Source organism: Mesocricetus auratus, unplaced genomic scaffold (assembly GCF_017639785.1).
Source record: "Mesocricetus auratus isolate SY011 unplaced genomic scaffold, BCM_Maur_2.0 Super-Scaffold_100013, whole genome shotgun sequence".
Lineage (NCBI taxonomy): Eukaryota > Metazoa > Chordata > Mammalia > Rodentia > Cricetidae > Mesocricetus > Mesocricetus auratus.
The window spans coordinates 29,127,017-29,150,977 of record NW_024429196.1 but is presented as its reverse complement, the minus strand read 5'-3'; the positions used below and the strand labels follow the sequence as shown (position 1 = coordinate 29,150,977).

General features: G+C 47.3%; 1 protein-coding gene across 7 annotated transcripts in view; it reads left to right on the top strand.

The window, feature by feature from the left end:
• Positions 1 to 23,961, top strand: part of Pfkfb3 (6-phosphofructo-2-kinase/fructose-2,6-biphosphatase 3) — an 88,532-nt gene that overhangs the window by 39,860 nt on the left and 24,711 nt on the right. For 2 of the 7 annotated variants that reach the window (XM_005071726.4, XM_040755537.1), the window contains exon 1: positions 19,001 to 19,435. The exons of 1 other annotated variant lie outside the window; for it this stretch is intronic. In XM_005071726.4, coding sequence (XP_005071783.1) covers positions 19,360 to 19,435 — 76 coding nt within the window. In that variant the 5' untranslated portion in view covers positions 19,001 to 19,359. Of the gene's footprint in view, positions 1 to 19,000; positions 19,436 to 23,961 lie in introns of those variants that run through there. 4 more of the 7 variants (XM_040755538.1, XM_005071725.4, XM_021228158.2 and 1 more) reach the window with 2 other exon arrangements.

The window sequence follows — 23,961 nt, the reverse complement described above, 5'->3', positions numbered from 1 at the left end:
ACTCACTTTGTAGACCAGGCTGGCCTCGAACTCACAGAGATCCGCCTGCCTCTGCCTCCCGAGTGCTGGGATTAAAGGCGTGCGCCACCAACGCCCGGCTCATTTCCTCCTCTTTTTGAAGGCAAAGTTCCACTGTAGCCCAGGCTGGCCAGAAACTCACAGTGACCCTCCTGCCTTGGCCTCTCAAATTCTGGGGTTACAAGCATAAGCCACCACCCTGCCTAAAACAGCTTTTCATTGCAGCAGAATTATTGTCGTTCTTTTGAGAAAGGGTCTCATTTAGCCCAACCTGGCCTCAAATTCATGTAGTCATTGCCTTGGTCAATGTTCTATAACTGTGAAGAGACACCATGCCCGCATGGGGCTGGCTTACAGTTTCAGAGGTTAGTCCATGATCACCGTGGTGAAAAGCTGGCAGCACAATCAGACATGGAGTGGAGAAGCAGCCGAGAGTTCTCCATCCAGGTCCACAGGAAGCAGGAAGAGAGAGCCAGCAGGCCCGGCACGAGTGTTTAGAACCTCAAAGCCCACCCCCAGTGACACACTTCCTCCAATAAGGCCACACCTCCTAATCTTTTCCTGTGGTGATATTTTGTTTGTGCTTTGACAAATAAAAGCTTGCCTGAGATCAGAAGTAAAGGAGCCAGCCACAAGAGAGACTTCTTACCTCTACTGAAGCCTCAAACCAAATGGGTGATCTGTATCTAGGAATCCCCAGACTGAATGCAACGAGCTCCTGTCTCTTCTCGACTTACATTCCTTTCTCTGCCCAGCCATATCACTCCTGTCTCCACCTTCCTAGTGCTGGGATTAAAGGCACGTGATCCCAAGTGCAGGGATCAAAAGTGTGAGTTTGTTTCTCTTTTAGACTAGACCAATCTCGTGTCACCCCGGTTGGCCTTGAACTCACAGATTAGCCTGCCTCTGTCTCCCAAATGCTGGGATTAAAGGTGTGTGCCACCACTGCCAGGCCTCTGTGGCTAACTAGTGGGTTAGCTCTGCATTCTGATATTCAGGCAAGCTTTATTTAAAGCACAAACAAAATATCACCACACTTCCCAAGTATTGTCACTCCCTGATGACTAAGCATTCAAATATATGAGCCTATGGGCACCATTCTTGTTCACATCACTAGTTTGATCTCCTGATCTTGAACTTGAACTTTCCTAGTGCTGGAATTACAGGCATGTGCCTGCTGCCGGAATTGTTTTTGTTTGTTTGTTTGTTTTTTAACCAGAGGCTGGCTACAGTTCAACCTGGTGCTGAATTCATTAATCTCCTGCCTCAGCTTCCCAAGTGCTAGGATTACAGACACTCAACATCGTGGCCTTATATCATTGTTGTTTTTTGCAGCAGTGTCTCCGGTAGCCTAGGCTACTAGCTTCAAGCTTACTGCATAGCTAAAGTTGGCCTTGGACTCGTGATCCCCCTGCCTCAGCTCCCCAGTGCTGAGACTGCAGGCATGCACTACAACATCTGCTTTATATGGTGCAACCAGGGCTTTGTGCCCCAACCTCGGTTCCCCACTTAGTGAGCCAGCTGAAGCACACCCCAACCTCGGTTCCCCACTTAGTGAGCCAGCTGAAGCACACCCCAACCTCGGTTCCCCACTTAGTGAGCCATTTTCCACATGCATCTCTTAGAGTCCTCTGCGCTGTCTCTTTTTGAAGCTTGCTCTCAGAGGGAAAGACTACAGAAATCTCTAAAGCTCTACCTCAAACTTGAGAGATGAACTGTACCATCCTCTCCCCACTAATACCCACTGTCCACTCTATCCCAGTGTCGGGTGATAAAACTTTTCCTGGGGAGACACAACACACACCTACTTACCCTGGGTAGGGAACTTCCCCCTGACAAACCAAAACTCTGATACCATCAAAGTCCAACTTGGTGAGTTATATTAGGGTTACTTACAGGAGTATGGGGGAGGGGTTACTTGCAGGAACAGAAACAACTACTCAAAGACATCTGCATCACCAAGGCCCACTCCAGCTTGGGTGACAGTTCACAGAGCTGGGAACCTGGAACACACTGCCAGCCTGCAGGCAGCTAGACAGGTTGGAGAGTGTCCTTTCTAGGTGCTCCAGTTGGTTTAAATCTCTTTCAGGAAGTTTGGCTATTTTCTGCTTCTTCCAGGCAGCTGGTCTGGTTTCTGAGTCTTCTTTGGAGATTTTCTCCTCTCAGAGTCTTTGCCCCACCCTAGGGCAGCTTGTCTGTCTGAGAACCTCCTTTGCAGCTGGCCTCTGTTTATTCTGTTATGGGTGAACATTGCCTTTGATGAGTTTCAGGGAGTTCTTTTTTTTTTTTTTTTTTTTTTTTTTAATCATTTTTTATTTTAATTTTAAATAGCTTGTTTCACATGTCAATCCCAGTTCCCTCTCCCTCCCCTCCTCCCGCACTCCCCTTCCACCCTCCCTCCCACCCTATTGCCAAATCCCTCCACATAGGGGATGTCTAGAGTCTATCATTTCACTCTTGGTAGGGTCAAGGCACTCCCCTAAGAGTCCAGGCTGAGAGAGCATCTCTCTTTGTGCCATAGGCACATGAAGACAGATTGTATACCAGGGATAGACACTGATCCACAGCTCAGAGCCCCATAGGTTGCCCAGGCCTTCTCACTGACACTCACATTTGGGGGGTCCAGATCAGTCCCATTCTGGCCTCCCCACTGTCGGTCTGGGGTCCAAGAGCACTCCCCTGTTCAGATCAGCCGTCTCTGCTGGTTTTGCCAGCCCATTCCTTGCCAATTTGCTCATCACTCCTCTCTCTCTGTCACTGGGTTCCTTGGGTTCAGTTCAGTGCTTAGTTGTGTGTTTGCCTCTGCTTCCATCAGTCCCAGGATGAAGGCTCCCGGATAGTTATAGACATCAAGTTCATTATCAGGAATGGGCATTCGAGGTGGTCCTTCCACTATTGCTTAGCTTGCCAATTGATGTTATACCTTTAGATCACTCGAGGTCACTCTGGTGCCTGATCTGTCTTCGATCCTATGATTCCCTCTTCCCCCTATTTTACCCCCACCCCCTCAACTTCCTGTTCCCCCATGACCAACTCCCTTCCTCTTTACCCCCTCTACTCTTCCCAGGTCCCACTACCCCCCCTCGCCCTGTTCCCCATCCATTCAGAGGATCTTGTCTCCATCCTCTTCTCTTGGGTACTATGCATATATGCATATCTTTTAGGTTCTTTCCTGTTTCCCAGACTCTCTATCTGTGGAAGTGCAGACTGGCACTATCCTGATCCATATTTAAAATCCATATATGAGTGAGTACATACCATGTTTGTCTTTTTGCGACTGGGTTACCTCACTCAGGATGGTTTCTTCCAGTGCTATCCATTTCCCTGCGAATTTCAAGATTCCATTGTTTTTTTCTGCTGAGTAATACTCCATTGTGTAAATGTACCACATTTTCTCTATCCACTCTTCAGTTGAGGGGCATCTAGGTTGCTTCCAGGTTCTGGCTATTACAAACAATGCTGCTATGAACATAGTGGAGCAGATGCCCTTGTTGTATGAACCTGCCTCATTTGGATAAATGCCTAAGAGTGGAATTGCTGGGTCTAGTGGTAGATTAATTCCCATTTTCCTGAGGAATCTCCATACTGATTTCCAAAGAGGCTGTATGAGTCGGCATTCCCACCAGCAATGGAGGAGTGATCCTCTCTCTCCACATCCTCTCCAGCATAAATTGTCTTCGGTGTTTTTGATTCTAGCCATTCTGACAGGAGTAAGATGGTATCTCAGAGTTGTTTTGATTTGCATTTCCCTGATGGCTAAGGATGTTGAGCACTTTCTTAAGTGTCTCTTGGCCATTTTAGCCTCCTCTACTGAGAATTCTCTATTTAGCTCTGTACCCCACCTTTCAAGTGGATCCTTTGGTGTTTTGGAGACTTGTTTCTTGAGTTCTTTGTAAATTTTGGAGATTAGCCCTCTGTCAGATGTAGGGTTAGTGAATATCTTTTCCCATTCTGTGGCCTGCCTTTTTGTCTTTTTGATTGTGTCCTTTGCCTTACAAAAGCTTTTTAGTTTCAGAAGGTCCCATTTGTTAATTGTTGATCTCAGTGCCTGTGCCACTGGTGTTATGTTTAGGAAGTGGTCTCCTGTACCAACTCGTTGAAGAGTATCTCCCACTTTCTCTTCTAAAAGTTTCAGTGTGGCTGGATGTATGTTGAGATCTTTGATCCATTTGGACTTAAGTTTTGTACAAGGCGATAAACATGGATCTATCTGCAGTCTTCTGCATACCATTACCCAGTTATGCCAGCACCATTTGTTGAAGATGCTTTCTTTTTTCCACTGTACAGTTTTAGCTTCTTTGTCAAAAATCAGGTGTTCATAGGTGTGTGGGTTAAAATTAGGGCTTTCGATTCGGTTCCATTGGTCTACCTGCCTATTTTTGTGCCAATACCAAGCTGTTTTCAGGACTATAGCTCTATAATAGAGCTTGAAATCAGGTATGGTGATGCCTCCTGAAGTTCCTTTATTGTATAGGGATGTTTTGGCTATCCTGGGCCTTTTGTTTTTCCATATAAAGTTGATTAATGATCTTTCCAGGTCCTTGAAGAATTGTGATGGAATTTTGATAGGGATTGCATTGAATCTATAGACTGCTTTTGGCAAGATTGCCATTTTTATTATGTTGATCCTACCAATCCAAGAGCATGGGAGATCTTTCCATTTTCTGGTATCTTCTTTGATTTCTTTCTTCAAAGACACAAAGTTTTTGATATACAGGTCTTTCACTTCCTTGGTTAACATTATCCCCAGATATTTGATGCTGTTTTTGGCTATTGTAAAAGGTGATGTTTCTCTGATTTCTTTCTCAGTCACTTCATCATCTGTATATAATAGGGCCACTGATTTTTTTGAGTTTACCTTGTATCCTGCCACTTTGCTGAAGCTGTTTATCAGCTCTAGGAGTAACCTTGCGGAGTTTTTGGGTCACATATGTAAACTATCATATCATCTGCAAATAATGAAAGCTTGACTTCTTCTTTTCCTATTTGTATCCCCTTTATCTCCTTTTGTTGTCTTATTGCTGTAGCTAGAACTTCAAGTACAATATTGAAGAGATATGGAGAGAGTGGACAGCCTTGTCTTGTTCCTGATTTTAGAGGAATTGCTTTGAGTTTCTCTCCATTTAGTTTGATGTTAGCTGTTGGTTTACTGTATATTGCTTTTATTATGTTCAGGTACGTTCCTGTTATCCCTGATCTCTCTAGGACCTTTATCATGAAGGGGTGCTGGATTTTGTCAAAGGCTTTTTCAGCATCTAGTGAGATAATCATGTGGTTTTTCTTTCGCAGATTGTTAATATGGTGGATTACATTGATAGATTTTCTAATGTTGAACCATCCCTGCATTCCTGGAATGAAGCCTACTTGATCATGGTGGATGATTTTTCTGATGTGTTCTTGAATCCGGTTTGCAAGTATTTTATTGAGTATTTTTGCATCAATGTTCATGAGGGAAATTGGTCTATAGTTCTCTTTCTTAGTTGTGTCTTTGTGTGGCTTGGGTATCAAGGTAATTGTAGCCTCATAGAAAGAGTTTGGCAGTGAGCCTCCTGCTTCTATAGTGTGGAATACTTTGACGAGTATTGGAATGAGCTCTTCTTTGAATTTCTGGTAGAATTCTGCACTGAAGCCATCTGGGCCTGGGCTTTTTTTGTTTGGGAGACTTTTGATGACTGCTTCTATTTCATTAGGGGTTATAGGTCTGTTTAGATTATTTATCTGTTCTTGATTTAGTTTTGGCAAGTGATATCTATCCAGGAAATTGTCCATTTCCTTTAAATTTTCAAATTTTGTGGAGTACAGATTTTCAAAGTATGCCCTGATGATTCTCTTGATTTCCTCAGAGTCCGTTGTTATGTCCCCTTTCTCATCCCTGATTTTGTTAATTAGCATGTTCTCTCTCTGTCTTTTGGTTAGTTTGGACAGAGGTTTGTCTATTTTGTTGATTTTCTCAAAGAACCAACTCTTTGTTTCATTGATTCTTCTCAATGTTTTCCTGGTTTCTACTTGATTGATTTCAGCCCTCAATTTGATTATTTCCTGGCGTCTGCTCCTCCTGGGGAGTTTGCTTCTTTTTGTTCTAGAACATTCAGCTGTGCTATTAATTCTCTAGTATGACTGTTCTCCAGTTTTTTCATGTGGGCACTTAGTGCTATAAACTTTCCTCTCAGCACTGCTTTCAAAGTGTCCCATAAGTTTGTGTATGTTGTGTCTTCATTCTCATTGAAATCGAGGAAGTCTTTAATTTCTTTTTTATTTGTTCCTTTACCCAGGGATGGTGCAATTGTGCATTGTTCAATCTCCATGAGTTTGTAGGGTTTCTGCGATTTGTGTTATTGTTGAATTCTAATGTTAATGCATGGTGGTCTGATAAGATGCAGGGGGTTATTCCAATTTTTTTGTATCTGTGGAGATTTGCTATGTTTCCTATTATGTGGTCAATTTTAGAGAAGGTTCCATGTGGTGCCGAGAAGAAGGTATATCCCTTTGTATTTGGGTGGAATGTTCTATAGATGTCTGTTAAACCCAGTTGGGTCATAACTTCTATTAATTCTTTTGTTTCTTTGTTAAGTTTCTGTCTGGAGGTCCTATCTAGCGGTGAGAGCGGAGTGTTGAAGTCTCCTACTATTAGTGTGTGAGATTTTATGTGCATTTTGAGCTTTAGTAATGTTTCTTTCACGAATGTAGGTGCCTTTGTATTTGGGGCGTAGATATTTAAAATCGAGACTTCGTCTTGATGTATTTTTCCTTTGATGAATATGAAGTGCCCTTCTTCATCTCTTTTGATTGATTTTAATTTGAAGTCTAATTTGTTAGATATTAGGATTGCTACGCCCGCTTGTTTCTTGGGGCCGTTTGATTGGAAGATCTTTTCCCAGCCCTTTACTCTGAGATAACGTCTGTCTTTGGTGTTGAGATGTGTTTCTTGTATGCAGCAGAAGGAAGGGTTCTGTCTTCGTATCCATTCTGCTAGTCTGTGTCTTTTTATAGGTAAGTTGAGGCCATTGACATTGAGGGATATTAATGACCATTGATTGGTGATCCTTGTTTGCGCTTGATTTATTGTTAGTGAAGTTATTTTGTGTAGTTTCTCCTCCCTTTTTCTTTTAGTGTTTTGTAAAGTATGATTCTATATTGCCTGTGTCTTTGTGAATGTAGTTATCTTCCTTGGCTCTAGGTTTTCCTTCTAGCATTTTCTGTAGAGCTGGATTCATGGATACGTATTGTTTAAATCTGGCTTTGTCATGGAATATTTTGTTTTCTCCATCTATGGTAATTGAGAGCTTTGCTGGATATAGTAGTCTGGGCTGGCATCCTTGTTCCCTTAGCGTTTGTAGGACATCTGACCAGGATCTTCTGGCTTTCATCGTTTCCATTGAGAAGTCAGGTGTAATTCGGATAGGTCTGCCTTTGTATGTTACTTGGCCTTTTTCTTTAGCTGCTCTTAATATTTTCTCTTTGCTCTGTAGGTTTGATGTTTTGATTATTATATGGCGAGGTGACTTCTTCTTCTGGTCAAGCCTATTTGGTGTTCTGTAAGATTCTTGTACTTTCATAGGCATATCTTTCTTTAGGTTAGGGAAGTTTTCTTCTATGATTTTGTTGAATATGTTTTCTGTACCTTTAAGTTGAAGTTCTTCACCTTCTTCTATACCTATTATTCTCAGGTTTGGCTTCTTCACGGTGTCCCATATTTCCTGGATATTTTGTGTTAAGGATTTGTTGGTTTTGAGATTTTCTTTGGTTGACGATGCTATGTCCTCTAATGAGTCTTCAACACCTGAGATTCTCTCTTCTATCTCTTGTATTCTATTGGTGATGCTTGCATCTGTGATTCCAGACCGTTTACCGAGCTTTTCTATTTCCAGCATCCCTTCATTCTGTGTTTTCTTTATCGTTTCTATTTCAGCTTTCAATCCTTCAACTGTTTGAGCTGTTTCCTTAATTTTCTTGGTTGTTTTTTCTTGGTGCTCTTTAGATTCTTTGAGAGATTTGTTTATTTCTTGAATTTTTCCCCCATTTCATGGATTTTTTTGTTTGTTTTTTCTTCTATTTCTTTAAGGGATTTCCTCGTTTCTTCCTTGAGGCTCTCCATCATCTTCATGAAATAATTTTTAAGGTCTGTCTCCTCTTCTTCATCTATGTAGTGCTTTTCAGGTCTTGCTGGTGTTGGATCCCTGGATTCTGGTGGGGTCGTGTTGGTGTTTCTATTGCTGAGTGATCTCTTATTCTGTCTTCTTCCCATCTCTTCTTCCAGTGGGTGCTGGTGGGGGCTTTCTGTCTCCACTGGTCTCCTTCTTTACTGCAGCTGAAGCTGAAGCTGGCCTCGCTGGGGTTGGGGTCTTGGAGGGGCTGATCTCTTTCCTGTGTGGGTGGCTCTTCTGAAGCTGGGCTCGCTGGGTTGGGGTCTTGGAGGAGCTGATCTCTTTCCTGTGTGGGCGGCTCTTCTGGAAGCCGGGAGCGGCCCCGAAGATGGAGGGGGATGGGTGATGGGCGGGTGGTCCCAGCCAGAGACCCAATCTCACCTGAAGCTGGGCTCGCTGGGTTGGGGTCTTGGAGGAGCTGATCTCTTTCCTGTGTGGGCGGCTCTTCTGGAAGCCGGGAGCGGCCCCGAAGATGGAGGGGATGGGTGATGGGCGGGTGGTCCCAGCCAGAGACCCAATCTCACCTGAAGCTGGGCTCGCTGGGTTGGGGTCTTGGAGGAGCTGATCTCTTTCCTGTGTGGGCGGCTCTTCTGGAAGCCGGGAGCGGCCCCGAAGATGGAGGGGGATGGATGGTGGGCGGGTGGTCCCAGCCAGAGACCCAATCTCACCTGAAGCTGGACTCGCTGGGTTGGGGTCTTGGGGAGCTGATCTCTTTCCTGTGTGGGCGGCTCTTCTGGAAGCCGGGAGCGGCCCCGAAGATGGAGGGGGATGGGTGATGGGCGGGTGGTCCCAGCCGGGGACCCAATCTCACCTGAAGCTGGGCTCGCTGGGTTGGGGTCTTGGAGGAGCTGATCTCTTTCCTGTGTGGGCGGCTCTTCTGGAAGCCAGGAGCGGCCCCGAAGATGGAGGGGGATGGGTGATGGGCGGGTGGTCCCAGCCAGAGACCCAATCTCACCTGAAGCTGGACTCGCTGGGTTGGGGTCTTGGGGAGCTGATCTCTTTCCTGTGTGGGCGGCTCTTCTGGAAGCCCGGAGCGGCCCCGAAGATGGAGGGGGATGGGTGATGGGCGGGTGGTCCCAGCCGGGGACCCAATCTCACCTGAAGCTGGGCTTGCTGGGTTGGGGTCTTGGAGGAGCTGATCTCTTTCCTGTGTGGGCGGCTCTTCTGGAAGCCGGGAGCGGCCCCGAAGATGGAGGGGGATGGGTGATGGGCGGGTGGTCCCAGCCGGGGACCCAATCTCACCTGAAGCTGGACTCGCTGGGTTGGGGTCTTGGGGAGCTGATCTCTTTCCTGTGTGGGCGGCTCTTCTGGAAGCCGGGAGCGGCCCCGAAGATGGAGGGGGATGGGTGATGGGCGGGTGGTCCCAGCCGGGGACCCAATCTCACCTGAAGCTGGGCTCGCTGGGTTGGGGTCTTGGAGGAGCTGATCTCTTTCCTGTGTGGGCGGCTCTTCTGGAAGCCGGGAGCGGCCCCGAAGATGGAGGGGGATGGGTGGTGGGCGGGTGGTCCCAGCCAGAGACCCAATCTCACCTGAAGCTGGACTCGCTGGGTTGGGGTCTTCTTCAGGGAGTTCTTGAAGCTATTTTTTTGTTTATCTGCCTGCTAAAGGAACTCCCCTGCAGAATTGAATGTTTTTTTTTTTTTTTTGTGACAAGAGTTTTTTGTGTAGCTTTGTAGACCAGGTTGGCCTCGAACTCACAGAGATCCGCCTGCCTCTTCCTCCTGAGTACAGGGACTAAAGGCGTGCGCCACCACCGCCTGGCTTGGGTTGAATGTTTTAATCTTGGTAGAAACTGTTACACATCACCTGGGTTTCCCTACGTGTCGCATCAGCATCAGTTCAATTCTATCCACCCATCCGCATCCTCACATGTCATTTGCAAGCATGCAATTGCCATCACACTGCCACGTGAATTTGGTGTTTGTTTATTTGAGGCCAGGCTTGAACTTCTGATCCTCGTGATTTCACTCTGGGGTGTTGACATTACAGATGTGTGCCGCTACCTTTGGCACCACAGAGTTCTTCACTGTCAAGTCCGACCTCTCAGTGTCAGAATCCACACAACTGTGTACTTTCTTCCTGGGATTTGGACAAAATGAGTTATTCATTCATTTACAAACATTAAAAAGTTTTAGCTATTAACCAAGCATGGTGGTACATGCCTTTGATCACAGCACTCAGGAGGCAGAGGTAGGTGGAGCTCTTGGCCAGCCTGATCTACATGGTAAGTGAGTCCCTGTCCAAAAAAAAAAAAAAAAAAGCAAAGCAACAAAAGCATATCTCTTTGTTTTGAAATAACTATAAATACACAAGAGTTTGCAGAGTACCACGACTTTTTTGTTCAGCTTCATTTGGTTGAGACATCTTATGCATTCTAGTAAAATATCAAAATGAAATTTGCATTGGTCTAGCACTGCATTTTGGGGGGCTGGAGAGATGGCTCAATGGTTATGAACACTGACTGCTCTTGCAGAGGACCTGGGTTCAATTCTCAGCATCCATATGTTGGCTCACAACTGTCTATAGCTCCAATTCCAGGGAACCTGACATCCTTACACAGACATACATGCAGGCAAAACACCAACACACATAAAATAAAAAGTAAATTAAAGTACTGAATGAAATTTTAAAAAATCATTGCATTTTGGACAAGCGTGACTATTCTGAAAGTGTAACAGCCCCCCATCCCCTGGTGGTGGTTGTTCAAGACAGGGTTTCTCTGTGTTGCACTGGCTGTCAGGAACTCGTCAGTAGACCAGGCTGGGCTCGAACTCAGATGTGTGACGCAGCACACAAAATACCCACAGAAAGCTTTAGTAGTATGGACTTAAGCAGAGTGTCATTAAAAAAGACACGACCCTGTCTAACATGGTGGTACATGCCCATAATTACAACTCAGGGGCCTGAGGCAGGCTCTTGAATTCAACGCCAGTTTGTGCTGCATCTCAAGAGCTAATTTCAAAATGTGAAACAATACCCAGGCCATGGGAATGTAGCTCATTTGGTAGAGTGTTTGTTTATTGCGTGAAGTCTTCTTGGGTTCAGTCTCCAGCACCACATAACTAGACATGGAGACATATGCCTGTAATCCTTGTACTTAGGAGGTAGAAGCAGTAGAATCAGGATTCCCCTGTCAGGGCTGGAGAGATGGCTCAGTGATTAAGAGCACTGGCTGTTCTTCCAGAGGTTTCAGTTCCTAGTACCCCTGTGTGTGACTAACAACCAACTGTGACTCCAGTTCTAGGGGAACCATCACCCTCTCTGGACTTTATGGTCACTGTGGTGCACATGCAGGCAAAATACCCATATACGTAAAAGTGTGTGTGTGTGTGTGAGGGGGGGGAGGAGAGAAAGAGAGAGAGAGATCCTTAGATATTTAGAGAGTTCAAGGCCAACCCAGTCTGTAGGAGCTTTCTGTAAAACTCCAAATAAGTAAATGAATAACAGTGTATCAGAGTGGCATGAGGCCATGTAGACCTGTAACCCAGCATTCAGGAAGCCAAGGCAGGAGAACAGAGAGATTCATGCTTACTTCAGTTACATAGTGAGATATGGCCTCATAAAACCAAAAAATTTAGGATGGAGAGTTGGCTCAATGGCTAAGAGCACTTTTGGTCTTGCAGAGGACCTGGGTTCAATTTTCAGAACCCACAGGGTGGCTCACAACCATTTGTCACAGGGGATCCAGAGCCCTCTTCTAACCTCCAAGGGTACCAGAAACACATACGGTAGATATACATACATACATATATACATACATACGTACGTACATACATGGAACTCATATACATAAAATAATAAGTAAATCTGGAAACTTTAAAAGAACAATAACAAAAAAAAATTAAAAACCACCACCAAAGCTGGGCGTTGGTGGCGCATGCCTTTAATCCCAGCACTTGGGAGGCAGAGGCAGGCGGATCTCTGTGAGTTCGAGGCCAGCCTGGTCTACAAAGTGAGTTCCAGGACAGCCTCCAAAGCTACAGAGAAACCCTGTCTTGAAAAACCAAAAAAAAAAAAAAAAAAAAAAAAAAAAAACCACCACCAAAATAAAACAAATATAAATAGCAAAAGACAGACATAGAGGCACTTATAATTCCAGCACTTGGGAAGCTGAGGCAGAAAGGATCAGCCTGGCCTGGACTACAGAATAAGAAACTGTCACAAACAGCAACAAAACAAAACACTCAAAAACAAAAAGCAACCTCCCCCCATAACAATAAAAAACACGGAAACTTTGATTGGCAAAGAAACTTGTTGGAGGGCTTGATGAGCCCACCCTCCCCCACAGGTTAGGCAAGTGCTCACCCTAGCTCTGGTAGGACTTGTGCAAGCTGCACAATCTGAGGTGATTCATCCGGAGCCAGGCTGTGACCACAGTGGACCTTCCTCGCTCTCTAGTAGTGAGACATTTAACTCAGATGGAAGAAAAAAGTAAATGGCATTTACAGAAGTGAGGAATCCCTCTTTATAAACGGGTTTTCCTCTCAGTGCAGTTTTAGTTCACGAAAACCAGATTCTCGTTGCCCACCCTCCTCTGTCTGTGATTCAAAGCTCAGGGCGTGCTCCCCCCACCCCCACACTTTGAAACAGGGTCTCATGTAGCCCATTCTGGCCTTGGACTAACATACCGCCTAAGAAAATGAACATTTTCTTCTTTTTCTGTTTTAAGACAGGATCTCTCTACATAGCCCTGGCTTTCCTGGAACCGGCTACATACACCAGACTGACCTTGAACTCACAAAGATCCGCTTTCCTCTTCTTTCCAAGTGCTAAGATTGCAGATATGTGCCACCAAGGATGTAGGGAAACTTTCTAATCTCCTAGTCCCCGCCTCTTTGAATGTGGGGATGACAGTAGTGGTCCCTCATGCCTGGCAATTCCCAGGTTTTGAAAATACATAACTAAATATATAATCTATGAACTGGATTTTGGACCCTCCTATGTCATCTATGCAGCTAGCCTCCAATCTCTATTTCCATTCATACACAAATATTGCATTAATAAGAGTCACCTGACAGGAGGAGCTCTGTTAAGTCTGAGGCCAGCCTGGGTACAAAGGGGGTTCAGGACAGCCAGGGTTGTTAACATAGAAAGGCCCTGTCTGGAAAAACAAAACAAACACACAAACAGTCATCTTCCCTCATCTTTGGATGCTGGGTGGTGACATAAAGGTTTGGTTTTGCTGTTTATTTGATGTCTTGCTTCACTCTCGGTCAAGCAAGCAAACAATGACACTTTGGGTCTAATTAGTGGCAGGAGATTGCTCACAGCCTGCCAGAGCTTGTTACCTCCATCCCTCTTCCCCTGGGGAGGAGGTGTAGGCACCAGTGTGGTTTAAACGTTTAACTCTAAGTAGCTGGTGCAAGAGCAAGGAAATGGAGCTGCTTGCTGCTGTCGTTGATGGCTACCTCTTGGCAGCACTGGTAAGGGTTCGGTGACACCGGCCAGAGAAGCAAACAAAGGTTATGGAGGAAAAGTACTTCTATGTCCTTTTTGCTAAGGTTAGACCCAGCTCACTGAATTCACACAGAGGACTCCAGCTGGTGTTTGGTGGGTTATGAATATGCGGGTAACATTTTAGGTAATTGCCACGTTAATGTCTCATTTCCCCCCCCCCCCATGAGGCCTTTCTCTGTTATTTCCTACCAAACAGCTTAACTGTCCCAGGTGAAAGGATTGAATGACACACAGTACAGTCTTCATTTGCTTAGGGTTGTACTCAGCACCCTGGTCTGCTGCTGTGCCAAATATGTGGTAAACACACACACACACACTCTCTCTCACTCATGCACACACTCACTCATGCACACACTCACTCACACACACACATGCACACACACACACTCACGCACTCACTCATTCACATAGGTCTGGGGATGTAGCTAACTGAGTATGCCTGAAATCCTGGTTTTGGTCCTTAGTACCAAATAAACCAAACATGATGGCTCATGGTTATATTTCTTGGCTAAATATGGAGTTCAAGGCCAGCCCAGGTTACAGGAGACCCTGTTTCTAAAACAGAACAAACCGGCCACAAACAAACCATCTTCCTAACTGTTTCCTTCCTCTGTCTTTGGATTGATTCCTTGACCTTTCTAATCTCCAATCTTCCCTTTACTTCTTCCCATAAACGAGAGGTGGAGGGCTGTGGAATGTGGCCTAGATTGTTCAGTAGTTTCTTTCGACTTTCACGGGGTCTAGATTGCAACTCAAGAGTCTAAGGGACCTTGTCTATCAGTCGTACCAATTGGAGTTGACTGGCAATAAGAATGCCACCTTAAATTCTTGGCAGCCTCTCCTAAAGGACTGAGTTTGTGATATCCACCTTGGAGACTTGGGAGTTAGTGAAGCCCTAGGGGACCACATCTGAGCTAAAGATAAGAGTGTATTCGCAGAACAAAAGGAGCCAGGAGGATGGCTACACAGCAAACCTGAGGTGGGTTTTGGATGCAGTTGCAGCCACGTTGATTCTAAGGAGTATCGTACTGAAGCATTTTTGCCTTTTTTTTGTTTTGTTTTTGGTTTTTCGAGTTTCTCTGTATTGTTTTGGAGCCTGCCCTGGAACTTGCTAGGCATGTGCCACCAACGCCTGGCTGCATTTTCACCTTCCATGAGGACACTCATTTACCTATGGGTGCAAGCTGACCACTTCAAAGACTCAGCAAACTAGTGTGAATTTGGCCGTGTCCTTCACACTCCTTCTACACCTAGATCCCTACAGGGTTAAGTCAATCCCCTTGCTTATCTGGTGGCAAAGGTGACTGGAGAACTTAGTCTTTGTTCTGGACACCCACTACATTGTTGGCACCTGGGCAGGGAAAGTGTCCCTTTTGAGAATGCTTAGCTGCCTCCTGCCTTGAGGCCTGGCCTTAAATTAAGAGATTTAAACATCTCCCTAGTCACCAGTCAGATCACAGGGGATGGCCAGTTCAGGCTATGCATCCATTGCTGCCAGGAGTCTTAGTTGGGGCCATCCTGTAGGCTCCTGGAAGTTTCCCTTGCATCAGGCTTCTACCTGACTTTGTAAAGCCCCCTCTCTTTTCCAATCATCTCCCTCAGCACTCTCCCCCTCTGCCCACCCTCCCATCCCCATCCCTCAAGTTCCCATGCTCCAGTCCAACCAGATCATTTCCCCTTCCTAGGGAGATCTGGGTGTTCCCCCACGAACTCTCCTTGTTACCTAGCTTCTCTGAGCCTGTGGATTGTAGCCTGGTTATCCTTTACTTTGTAGCTAATATTCACTTATGAGTGAGTACATACCATATTTGTCTTTCTGGGTCTGGTTTACCTCACTTAGGATGATTTTTTTTTTTTCTAGTTTCATCCACTTGCCTACAAATGTCATGGTGTCATTTTTTTAAACAATTGAGTAATAATACTCCATTGTGTGAATGTACCATATTTTCTTTATCCATTCTTCTATTGAAGGGCATCTAGGTTGTTTCCAGGTTCTGGCAATTACAAATAATGCTGCTATGAACATAGTTGAGCAAGTGTGCTTGTGGTATTATTGAGCATCCCTTGGATATATGCCCAAGATTGGTATAGCTGGGTGGGCCTGGATTCCCAATTTTCTGAGAAACAGTGATATTGCTTTCCAAAGTGGCTGTATAAGTTTGCACTCCAACAGCAATGGAGGAATGTTCCCTTACTCCACAGCCTCTCCAGTATGAGCTGTCATTTGTGTTCTTGATCTTAGCCATGCTGACAGGTAGAATCTTTTTTTTTTTTCGAGACAGGGTTTCTCTGTATTGTTTTGGAGGCTGTCCTGGAACTCACTCTGTAGACCAGGCTGGCCTCGAACTCACAGAGATCCGCCTGCCTCTGCCTCCTGAGTGCTGGGATTAAAGGCATGTGCCACCACCGCCCAGCTTGATGTCTAGTTTCTTGAATTCTTTGTATATTTTATAGACCAACCTTCTGTCAGATGTAGAGTTAGTGATGATATTGGTTGTCATCCAGTGACTGATGGAGGCAGATTCAGATACCCATGGTCAAACCTTGGGCTGTGCTCGGGAGTCCTGGTGAGGAGAGGAGGGAGGGAGGGATTGTAGTGAACAGTGGGGTCAGGAACATTGCAGGAAACCCACAGAAACCAATTGCCTAGCTCATGGGAACTCACTGAGCTTGAACCAACAGCCAGGGAGCCTGCATGGAACCGACCTAGACCCTCTGCATATGTATGACAGTTGTGTAGATTAGTTTACATGTGGGACTCCCAGCAATGGGAGCAGGGGCTGTACCTTGGTGCTTTGACTGGCTCTCAGGAACCTCTTTCTTATGCTGGATTGCCATGCCCAGTCTGAATACATGGTGGGTGGGGGTGCTTGGTCTTATGGCTGTTTGATATACCATGCTTTGCTAAAGCCCACAGAGGTCTGCCCTTTTTTGAGAGATTACAGAGGAGGGGTAGATGGAGAGGTGAAGGGAGGGGAAGGGACTGGGAAGAGAGGAGGGAGAGGAGGCTGTGGTCGGGATGTAAAATAAATTAGTGAAAATAATAATAAAAGAAGAAGAGATTTGCCAGATGTTGGTGGTGCACACCTTTAATCCCAGCACTCGGGAGGCAGAAGCAGGGGATCTCAGTGAGTTCGAGACCAGCCTGGTCTACAAGAGCTAGTTACAGAGGCAGGGTTTCTCTGTATTGCTTTGGAGGTTGTCCTGGAACTCGCTCTGTAAACCAGGCCAGCCTCGAACTCACATAGATCCACCTGCCTCTGCCTCCCGAGTGCTGGGATTAAAGGCGTGCGCCACCAACGCCCTGCTGAAGAAGAGATTTAAACATATAAGCTAAAAATAAAGATTGGTCTCTACTGGTGCCAATCATACCCTGTTCTCCACGAACTCCCAGTAATCAGTTCCTAAGCTTTGAGGTGAAGGAACAACACCTTGCCACTGGGACTGACTGGCTTGTAGGTCTGCAAAATCTCAAGTGGGCAGCCAAGGGCATGACACAGGCCTGTAATACCGGGTCGAGAAGAAGCAAGCTCTAGGCCTGCCTGGACTACATAGGAAAACCCTGTCTCAAACAAAGAAAACAAACAAAACCATTGGAAATTTTAACATGTGTCCAGGTGCACTGTGGTTGCTGGGGAGCAGGAAAGGAGGGTGTCTCCTGACAGGGACGCACCTCCACCCATCCCCCCCCGCTTCCTGCTCTGCACCTGCGAACCCAGTGAAGGGGGGACCCTTCCTGGAGACACGTACACCAGATGTCTTCCTTGTCGAGTAAGTCCACTCTTATTTCAGGAGTGGAGCGGGACTCTCCCTTGGGCATTCTAGGGTGTCACCTCTGGCATTTGCTCTCGCTGCAGAAAAACAAGTTCAAATGCAATGCACCGGGTTTCTGAACAACTGCCCGACCACAGACACCAGTTGGTCAGCAAAGCTATCTTGGGGCTGGGGGCAGGCTCTGAGGAGGGTGGTGCGGGAGGGTGGGGTGCAGGAATGGGGGTCAGAGCCCGGAGGTCTCCAAGGCCTATTAGCCAGGTGGGCGACTCTGCGCTCCATCCAGGTCTCCTGGGCTGTCCAGACTGCTGTAGAAGGCGGAGGTCCCGGGCGGGGCAGGCTGGGTTGGGAGCAGAGCAGCTGCGCCCGCCGCCTGGGAGCGGGCGCCCTCCCAGCAGAGCATGCAGGACGTGCGCGACGTGTGGCAGCCTCTGCGCAGACTTTTCCACTGCAGTGTGGGGTTTCGCGAGCGCCTCCAATCACAACCCAGCTTCATCGCGACGTGTGCAGCTCGCCGCTAGGCAGGGCAGGGCAGCGATTCTGTGCGGAGGCTTCACTCGCTAAAGGCTCATTTACAGTGTCATGCCTCCCCGCCAAAAGACCCCCTGATTGTCGCTGAATGAATGGCTTCTGGCAGTTCACTGCATGCCTGTCATGTTTCGCCAGCCTATACAAAGGGCGAATATCGGGAAAGGAAGCGAGGACATGTTCACATCCAACTAAAAGTGGCAGGGTGTGCGGGAGGAAGTGACATGAATTTAGGACCTGGCTACCCCTCGGCTATAAGCCTCGGTTTGTAGTCCGGTAGTGATGGTGGGAACAGGCTCTACTTTTTATTCACTACTTGCAGAGAGAAAGATCTATGAAATATGGTCCATGTTGAAAGGGAAAATGAAGATACCAACTGGTCACCTCTATCCCACAGTTCCTTTTCTATTGAACCTCCTTTACTTTTTTGTCCCCTCCAAGTGCCTAGCAAAGCGGTTCTGCGTGAGGGGTGACAATACTGCCCAAACATACGTTTCTAGGGGATTCGGAAAAAAAGAAGTGCTTGTGCGCGGAGGTCGCAGTGACAGCAGTGTCGGGGGACATAGTGGGTGGTGGCGCACCGGTGTGAACAGGAGGCATTTCTGACCTGGGCCTTTTGGACCGTCTCGGCCCCAAAAGCTTGTAACTGCTGCTCGGTGTTGGGGCCCCACTGTTTGAAAGGCGGAATTGGGAAGATACTTTTTAAAAAGCATCTGGAGATGCTTTCGCAAAGCACCGGCCGCGTGTGTGAGGGGTTGAGGGTCTGTCGACGGACCACATGGGACATTACCAGGTCCCTGCTCCCTTAAAAGCCCAGCTGAGGAAAGGGCTGTAATTATTTGGGGACTCGGTGCTTGGTGCCCTTAGGGGATAGGCTTGGGGGAGTAAAAGAGGCCGAAAGGAGCCAGACGGGGGTTGTAGGAACAGAGCGTGCTGCCTTCGCCTTCCCGCAGGGGGCGGCAGCAGGCTGTTTCTTGGCCTTGCCCACCCTTCTCTCCACGTGAAAGGGGGCTGGGACGCAAAGAATGCGGCCCGCCCCGAGGCTGACGCGCCGCGTTACCGGTCAGATCTTAAAAGGCCGGGCAGTGCGTGTGGCATCCCGATAGAGCAAGAGAGGAGTAAGTGGCAGTGCTGGGTGGCGGGAGCGCGGCTGTCACTGCGCTGGAGCATCCCTGAGCTTCTGAACAGAGCCGATCAGCCAGCCAGCGGTGCGCACAGCAGCAAGCCGGCGCCGATCTCCTCCGTGTCTCCGCTCAGAGAGACCGATCCTCCAAGACTTCGCACAAAGCACGTTTTCCAAAGCAGCGCGAGGGAGCGCCCAGCCGCGTGCAGGCGGACGCACCCTTCCTGTCCTTTGTTCCGGGGGGGATCTGCAACTGCTCTTCTCCCCAATTCGAGTGTCTTCTCCCGGGGTGGCGGGTCGCCGAGTGCAGCTACGAAAATGCCTTTGGAACTGACCCAGAGCCGGGTGCAGAAGATATGGGTGCCTGTCGATCACCGACCCTCGTTGCCCAGAAGTGAGTGCAGCTGCGCGGGGGGCTAGGCTGCTGACTGCGCCGCGCGCAGAGCCCGGCCATTGTGTGTGCCGCGGCTTTGTGCCGGTTCCCCTCTGCGGGACGCGCACTCGTGCTGGCCGGCGGGGCGAGGCGGGGGTGGCGGCGGGCTGCGTCTCCCGAACTGGGCTGCAGGGGCGCTGTGGCTCCGAAACCTCCGGTGTGCCCGGCCTGGCCTGAGATCACGGAGCCAGCGCCTCCCAGAGGCTGAGAAGACCCGGCGCCCGACTGCAGTTGGGGCGCGGCCGCCGTCGCCACCGCCCCTTTTCTTTGAGTCTCCTCAGGTTCCTTCTCTCCCTCTCTTCGTCCCTCGTATCTCTCTGCACCTCTGTGTATTTCCATATTCACCCTCACTTCCGCGATTGCAGGCTCTTGGTTTTAGGGACGGTCTATGAGTTTGGTGACTGCACACTGGTGGTGTTTCACAGGCGCGCTCGTTTACATGGAGCTGGCGGTTTGCCTTCGAGCCCCACCTGTTGCTGTCGGAAAATGATTTGGGGAGGTTTCGTTCAGTTCCATCTCTAGCTGGGGAAGGGTGCCTTTGGAAAAGATGGGTGGAATTGCTCTAAGGCGATGTCTCCCCTCTAGGCAGCGCGCCCAGGAGCCCATGGAGGTAGACAGAAGTGAGCTGCTTAGTGAGCATGTTGCTCAGACCATGTTTGTAGCTTGAGATGTAACCATGGAATCCAGTTGTAAAGCCGGGAGGTGGTTTCCTGTCATCTTGGACACACCGGGCTGCAGGGTAGGCTTTTCCACTGCCACGTTTTACAGGATGGCCACCACAGGACATGACAGCTCTTTTGGAGCAGTGTATGCCCTGAGTCACCAGCTTCCCTGTGGTGCAGTATGAGACACCTCCAGGTCTCCTGGACCTGAGGGCGTTGGTGGAACCCATCCTCAAGACACGTCTCCTTTTCTCTTTCGGACAGGGAAGTCAGGGGCAAGGACTTGACCTGTCAGACATGTTTATACAATAGAGCTGCCCTTATAAAAATGCCCCAGGGAAGCCGGGTGGTGGTGGTGCACGCCTTTAATCCCAGCACTCGGGAGGCAGAGATAGGTGGATCTCTGTGAGTTCGAGACCAGCCTGGTCTACAAGAGCTAGTTCCAGGACAGCCTCCAAAGCTGAGAAACCCTGTCTCCAAAAAAAAAAAAAAAAAAAAAAAAAAGCCTCAGGGAAGAGTCAAACCGGGTGACACACCCACAATCTCACTGCTCTGTGCCAGGTAACTGAGAAGGCTGAGGTTAAGAGAATCATGAACCCGGACTACAGAGTGAGACTCTGCCCAACAAACAAACAACAGCAAAAACAGGGAAAGTCGGTCAAGACCAAATTTAAACCTCTGTCCCTTCTGGACTTTTTAATAAAGGCAAATTACAGCGTATTTCTGGACTGAAATTTGCCACACAAAACAAGGGCTGGTTTCATATGTGTGCGTTCTTCCCTTGTTTGGGTCTTCAGGAACCGTGGCAACTTTGCAGGGGCCCCTAAGTTCAGTGGGGCTGGCTCCATAGTAACAATGAGGGACATCGTGTATCTGCGCGTCCCTCCGCCAGGCTTCAGAACCTGATCGTTATATTCCATGAGTCTGCACGTCTGCCACGGAGTTGAGAGGTTTGCTGTCAGAGCTATTCAGAGCTTGAGGTGTGTGTATCTAAAGCTGCCGGATTAAGGTGAGCAGCTCACCCAGTTCTGGAATTCTTGTGTATGATACTGGGGTGTAGCCTCAGACATCCCTTCATATACAAATATCTGCAGCCAGGGTGTTTAGTGCATATCCATATTTTTAGTGCTATCTTTCCAGTACTCAGTTGGTTTCTGACTGTAATGGAGAAAAGAAATTACTTCTTCTGTACTGACATTGGGATCTTGTAGACTTTCTTTTTTAGAGACAAGGTCTCTCTGCTATTAGTGGCCTGGAACTATTCAATTCGTGGGTGGGATTTTAAGTATGTGCTGCCACACCCAGCCTATTTTGTGGATTTCATTCACCTAAACCTTCTTTTTTTTTCCAGACACAATCCGACCTGACTTCACTATGGTGTTGAGATGACCTTAGATGTCTGATCCTCCTGCCTTCTGTTCCCAATTTTGCTGGGATTTTATAAATGTGCAACACCATGCCTAGATTACTCTGTGCTGGGGATTGATCTCAGGCTTTGTGAATGCTGGTCAAGAACCATCCTACGGCTATATCTCCAGGCCTATTACCATCTTTACATATGGTCTCCACATCAGAGGTTGGCAGCCAATGCCTGAGGCTTATTGCTAGAGGGCATGGAGAAAATTGTCCAAATAAAACTAAAAGAATAATAGAAGCCGGATGTTGATGGCGCACACCTTTAATCCCAGCACTCAGGAGGCAGAGGCAAGTGGATCTCTGAGTTTGAGGCCAGCCTGGTCTACAGAGCGAGTTCCAGGGCAGCCTCAAAAACAGAAACCCTGTCTCAAAAAAACAAACAGCCGGGCATTGGTGGCGCACACCTTTAATCCCAGCACTCAGGAGGCAGAGGCAGGCGGATCTCTGTAAGTTCGAGACCAGCCTGGACTACCAAGCGAGTTCCAGGACAGCCTCCAAAGCCACAGAGAAACCCTGTCTCGAAAAACCAAAACAAACAAACAAACAAACAAAAAAAGAGAATAATCATAGAATAAGCAACTCCCAAGTGCCAGGTGTGGTGGTGTACACTTTTAATCCTAGCACTCAAGAGTAAGCAAGATCACTGAGTTCAAGGCTAGCCTGGTTTCCATAGCTTGTCTTGGAAAAAAAAAAAAAGACCAGAGGATATATTTGTCTTTGAAGCACAGTAATTCAGTGCCAAATTTCTTCACCAACAAAGCCATTTTGCCAGTTCTCAACTTTGTATTTTTCCTAAATACATGGCAGTAAGATATCAATTTATATTTGCTTAGGATTTAGGAAATAGACTGCATTGAAGGTAGGTGGGTATGGTATTCAAAACCTTATAGAATTCTGTCTTGTTGATGCCCAGCCAGGCATATTTATAGCAGTCATTTCAGGTGAGTTATGTGACAGTTCACTTGTCACAATCAGTATCTGAAGCATCCCACTATTGTACAGACACGGAAAGGAAGACACCAAGGGGTGCCTGTGGGCAGGATTCAATGTGGTGATGAGGCTTGGCTTCTGACTCTGTATACTGGACTTTTGGCACTGCATGCTTATTAGCACTGCTGTTTTATATTGTATTACCTCCCAAAGTTAACACTGAGCCACTAAGACACCCCATTGCAGTGTGTGGTGGAGATATGGGCTTGTAAAGTTCAAGGCCATTCAATTAGATATTAGGAGACAAGGGGTCCTTGGTAAGCAGTGCAGCAGTGCATGTACACTGTAACCATGAAAGAGAGCTTTTTTTTTTTTTTTTTTTTTTTTTTTGGTGTTTCCACCACACAGGGTTTCTCTGTGACTTTGGAGCCTGTCCTGGAATTAGCTCTTGTAGATCAGGATGGTCTTGAACTACAGAGTGCCTGCCTCTGCCTCCCGAGTGCTGGGATTAATGGTGTGTGCCACCACTGCCCGGCGAAAGAGAGCTTTTTTTTAATCTAAGCATATTCTGTTTTTATTTATTTATTTTTAAATTTAATTTAAATTAGAAACAGATTTGCTTCACATGTCATTCCTAGCCCCCTCTCCTCTCCCTCCTCCCTTCAGCCCTCCCCCAACCTCTCCCCCAATCCCTACTCCACTCTCCAAGGAAGGTGAGGTCCTTCTTGGGGGATCTCCAAAGTCTGTCATATGATCTGGGGCAGGGACTGGGTCCTCCCCCATGTGTCCAGATGGAGACAGCATCCCTCCACGTGGAATGGGCTCCCAAAGTCCATCTGGATGACAGGGCTAAATGCTGATTTATTGCCTGAGGTCCCAAGGGATGCTGAGGCCTCCTCACTGATACCCACGTTCAGGGGTCTGGATCAGTCCCATGCTGGCCTCTCAGTCTGGGGTCTATGAGCTCCCCTTTGAAAGAGAGCTTTTAAAAGAGGTATCTATTAGCTGTATTCTCCCTGCTCCCACATCCCCAGGTACACTCTGCTGAGGCAAGCTCTGTGTATTACCCCCATCAGATTTGGAGGGTCCTGTAGGCCAATCTGATGGTGACAGGAGAGATGCTATCATCTAGTGAACAACCCTATGGCGCACATCGCCTTCTGTTATTGGTGTTTACTATGTTCCGAGGGCCAGGCAGGTTAAGCCCATTTCAGTGAGACCTTAGGTGTGGTAGTATACTTATGGTCAAAATAGGTCTCCTGTACACTCTTTTGACCTTGCTTGATGGAAGTATATTGAGGTAGTTCCCGTGGAAAGGCCTAATCTCAGTTCCCTTAGACAGCTGGGGAGATAGGTCCCTTTGGGGTTCACAGCTGTCTGTGCTAAACAGATTCTTCTGTGTTTTACCTTGAGCTTGTAGAAGAAGCATAACACACATGCTTGCACAAAAAGATGGAGAGAACTTAGCATCCTTTTCTA